This window comes from Lygodium microphyllum, chromosome 28 (genome assembly GCF_053477565.2).
Source record: "Lygodium microphyllum isolate KBCC chromosome 28, Lygodium_microphyllum_v1.1.10, whole genome shotgun sequence".
Lineage (NCBI taxonomy): Eukaryota > Viridiplantae > Streptophyta > Polypodiopsida > Schizaeales > Lygodiaceae > Lygodium > Lygodium microphyllum.
Genome location: NC_141162.1, coordinates 120,591,859 through 120,595,857, shown reverse-complemented (window position 1 = coordinate 120,595,857; position 3,999 = coordinate 120,591,859). Strand labels below are relative to the sequence as shown.

The following is a 3,999-nucleotide window of genomic DNA, read 5'->3' as shown; positions in this document are numbered from 1 at the left end:
CATATGCATGAACTCAAATGCACATACTAGTATCCACAGGCTTGGGGAGAGAGGAATCATGGACTCAAATGCAGAGAGGAACTTAACACAACACATGCCCTAGTTGAGTTATGTTAACTAGGAGTAATTCAGTTGATTCACCCAAGATTGCACATCATGTATTACAATAGCATACAGCAATGCTAAAAACCAATGTTTAGCATATATTTAGTGCCAATGAAAACCATTATCGGATTCTGGTCTTGTGAACTTAAATAAGATGACAGTGACAATGATATTGTGGTAGGCCCTGAAACTACTTCCACCATTGAGATGCCATCTTCATACCGCTTCTGGCTACTCATGGGGACCATGGAAGAGCACCTACAATCACACTCTCAAAGCTGAAGAGGCTATCTGGCAGATGTAGTGGCAGCTGATTAGGAAGTGATACATGATACATCAAGAAATGCATGTTGTGGTTTGACATTGCTTTCATAAATGCTTTACAGTTCTGATACATTCTGTTACTGTCCACTACAATTACGGAAAGGGAGGGAGTTAAGAGAAGAATGTATTTATCAATGTATTTTAGTGATCAGTTGGTTTTTAGAACTAAAAGCACCAAAACTAGCCAATCTTCTTATGGAGTTCGCTTCAAAGTACAAACCTTTTTCTGTGAAACCTTTCAGTAGGGTGGCTCCATAATAAAGATATGTATGCTATCATATATATGCACATGCATAGATATGGTGTTATATTAGCATGGTTCTGTAGTGCTGGCCTCCATATTCTCTTTGCCTTTAGATTTTTCAACATTAACCTTAATGTCTTAGGTTTTGCAGGCATAAGGAATACTTATAAAAAAGGCTCTGTTGGTTCAGTTAGCTCAATGAATGTCCTTTCAGTTTCTGGTAATTCAAAGGCATCACTGTTCAGCCTTGTCATGAACTCTAGCACCTTGATGAGCACATACAGAGGCTTTACAAACATGATACTTTTGGTACTCAGATCTACACCAAAAGTATGGGTTGCATTGAAGAGGTCAGAAAATGTCCTTAGTGTTGGACATGAGATTTTCAATGCAGACCTCCCCATCATATCGTAAGGAATAGCCTTTGCAGCAAGCAATATCTTGTATGGATCTCCTTTCAGGACAATTGAAGTACAGTAACTAGGTCCTTTAATCAATGAACCTGAGCCTCTTTTCTCCCTGATTGTCATCCCATCGGGTAACGCCTTATGTAGAGCTTCTACTAGGATTGAACCAACCTTGAACCGTGTGATCATCTGAAGTTTGAAAGTTTCCCGATTTTTTGGGAGTTTAATTTGCTGCTTTCCCTTTTGTGATGAAGATTTGAAGCTAGCACTAGCAGCAAAATCAAGAAAGGAATGCATAGTCCCTGCTTGATCAGCACCTAGCACCACAATGCACCATGTGTTTTGACTGCATATCCACACACAAAAACAAAGGTGAGAGAATGGTACTAAAGTTGTTTTGCTTGAGCCAAAATGCGTGGTCTCAGATTTGCCTCAATCTCTGCTTCAATTAGGTGGAGATGCCAAATATGCATTGATAGCAGTCATAGACCACAGAGTTTCCTAAAGGACACGGTCTAACTACAATCCTGAAGTTCCAAACAAACACTACTGTGGGTCTTGAGGCATGCATTCTCACCGTTCTGTGAAACCATACGTCTCAACTGCCAGGCAAGATGGGTTCTGCAGGTGCCTTGCGAATGTAACAAATGGTGCTGGTTCTCTCATGTAAAGCTGATCCTCTTCCTGTGCAGTATCCATTGAACTTGAGTCCTTCCATGTTGATGATTTCAGAATACATAAAGGGTGGCCATGCAAATTATAGTACCCTTCTCCAACAAAATCCCCCTGTCTTCCTTTAATATCTTTTGTTTCAAACATGACTATTCTGGGCTGCCCATTGACAGCTTGCAAGGCTTCACAAAATGACCTCAAGCTATTCAGCTCTGAGCAATCTGCAATCACACTTAACTTAAGCAGTGATTGACAATAATTAAAATCATGCAGAGCCAATTTCAGATATTCTGGCATAGAATGGCGCCTTATGCACCACATCAATCCAGTCATTACAGCTCTGTATGCAGCATCATATACACCTGGAAGATCGGCCACGTTGATATGGCAAACTCCTAAATATAGCCACTCCAAGATGCCTATTAGGACAGAAGCTGTCCATGTCAGCTTTCTGATGACAAACACTTTACTACGTTTTTCTTTTTCCTCAGATTCCTCCATGACAATAACCTCTGTATGTCTCCTTTTGATGAGGGGTCTGGCAAAGTACTTCAACCTTAATGTATCTAAATACTCTGGATCAACCAGAGGATTAACACTGTATTCCAGAGATGTTATCCTGCCCTCAGCTTCAACGTTTGTCATGGCATTGTGATCAGCTACCTGCTGTTCATTTGCCAAGGGGATGACCACTGCAGGTAGCACACTAAATCTGACTGATTTCTGCCTACCCTTTGATGAGGAAACAGAGGGCTTGCGATCTGACTGTGATGAAAATGAGGATTTACGGGTCCCTGATACTGTGTTCCCAACCTTGCCCTTGTCTGTGATGGCATCTTCAGCTTCTAAGGAGGACTTTCTACTGTTGCCTGGTGAACAAATGAACGGCATTTCATCCAAAGACGCTCTGTGAATGTCTGGTAATGGGCTGGACGATTTGCTCTCTAAACTTGATTGGACTGGCTGGGTTAGCTCACTCTGATTCTTGTCTACAGCCATCCAAGCATGATCCCCGTTCTCCTCTGCCTTGTCCTGCAAGGGAAATTCACCGTCCCCAGTGCTTTTGTCCATTTGACTGATTGAATTCCGCTGCTGAACATCTTCTGCGACTTCAAGTTGAGAGAGAATCTCCTTGGCCTGTGCAGAGGACAGAGATTGAGGCCTCGGCCCATCGTCATATGCGCATTCATGTCGATCGTCCTCGGTGCTTCTGTCAAATTGACTGCTTGTATTCCCCTGCTGAGCATCCTCTGCAACTTTAGGTTGAGAGAGAATCTCTGCGGCCTGTGCGTCGTGCAGAGATTGAGACCCCAGCTCATCGCCATATGCATATTCGTGTCGATCGAGTTCGCTTTGGAAGATCTCACGGAAGTAGTCAGACTCTCGCTTGAGGACGCAGGAATGTGCGAGCACGCGGACGATATTGGGGCAGTTGACGGAGGCTTGGACGTGGAAAACGACGTCAGGGGGTTCACCCGGGGGGACAACGGCGATGGGGGAGGTGGAGATGCCGAGGACCGAGAGGCGCCGCTGCAGGATGTCGGTGATGAGCTCTGGGTCTTGCTGCTGCTGCTGCTGCTGCGAGGGGGGAGCAGAAGCGCACGTGTTGGGGGGGTTCGCCATAGCCGTGCATGGAAAGGAAGGAAGGAGAGGTCGATCGATGCACGAAGGGGGGGGGGGACTTTCTGCCCCTTCGAAAAATTACAAACAATGAACGTGACATTCTGTATCTATATACTATTAGTTAAGGAAAGGTGGGGGGCGGGTGCCACGTGGCAGCCCCCACCTCCCCCACAAAAAACAAAGACAACGTAGGGGCGGCACCTGCCCCCCACAAAAATCGTGCCCGCCTGCGTGAAGCGCCGGGGCGAACCTAGGCGCGGAGCGCCTAGTTATGCTTACCAGAGGAGGAGGAGGCCTTACTCATGGGCACTTTCATCCCTTCTTCCTTACTACTATCTCTTTATTGTAAATTTGTACGTTTAAACGCATATAGACCAGGCCCTTACGCCCCGCAAAGTGCGGCATGACGAAAACGGAGCACAGTTCGCACCTAAGCCATGCTTCGTATAGTCATCAGTGCTGCTTTTCCATAAAAACTCCACATATTGAGAGAATGTGTGCATCCCTAGGCCTGGATGAGCCCATAATACATATGGTTTTGTGGTGGGGAGATGAGCTACATGCTATCTCATTTCTCCCCATTAACAGTCAAATTCAGCAACAATCAAAGAGTTGTTAAGGCAG

General features: G+C 45.1%; 1 protein-coding gene across 1 annotated transcript; it reads right to left on the bottom strand.

Annotated features, from left to right (window-relative positions):
- Window positions 1-249: 249 nt before the first annotated feature.
- LOC148011922 (uncharacterized) lies at window positions 250-3,402 on the bottom strand. The gene is made up of 2 exons (XM_087670315.1): window positions 1,658-3,402; window positions 250-1,426 (listed from the first exon to the last, which is right to left on the bottom strand). Exons 1-2 carry the CDS (start codon window positions 3,373-3,375, stop codon window positions 838-840), a joined length of 2,307 nt encoding a protein of 768 aa, XP_087526441.1. The 5' UTR covers window positions 3,376-3,402; the 3' UTR covers window positions 250-837.
- Between the last annotated feature and the right edge of the window lie 597 nt (window positions 3,403-3,999).

Bases quoted from the DNA above. Each gene is read 5' to 3' on its own strand.
- LOC148011922 (XM_087670315.1), bottom strand. From the start codon at position 3,375: ATGGCGAACCCCCCCAACACGTGCGCTTCTGCTCCCCCCTCGCAGCAG. The intron at 1,427-1,657 runs GTGAGAATGCAT...GTGGATATGCAG, and splicing joins ACGTATGGTTTCACAGAACG to TCAAAACACATGGTGCATTG.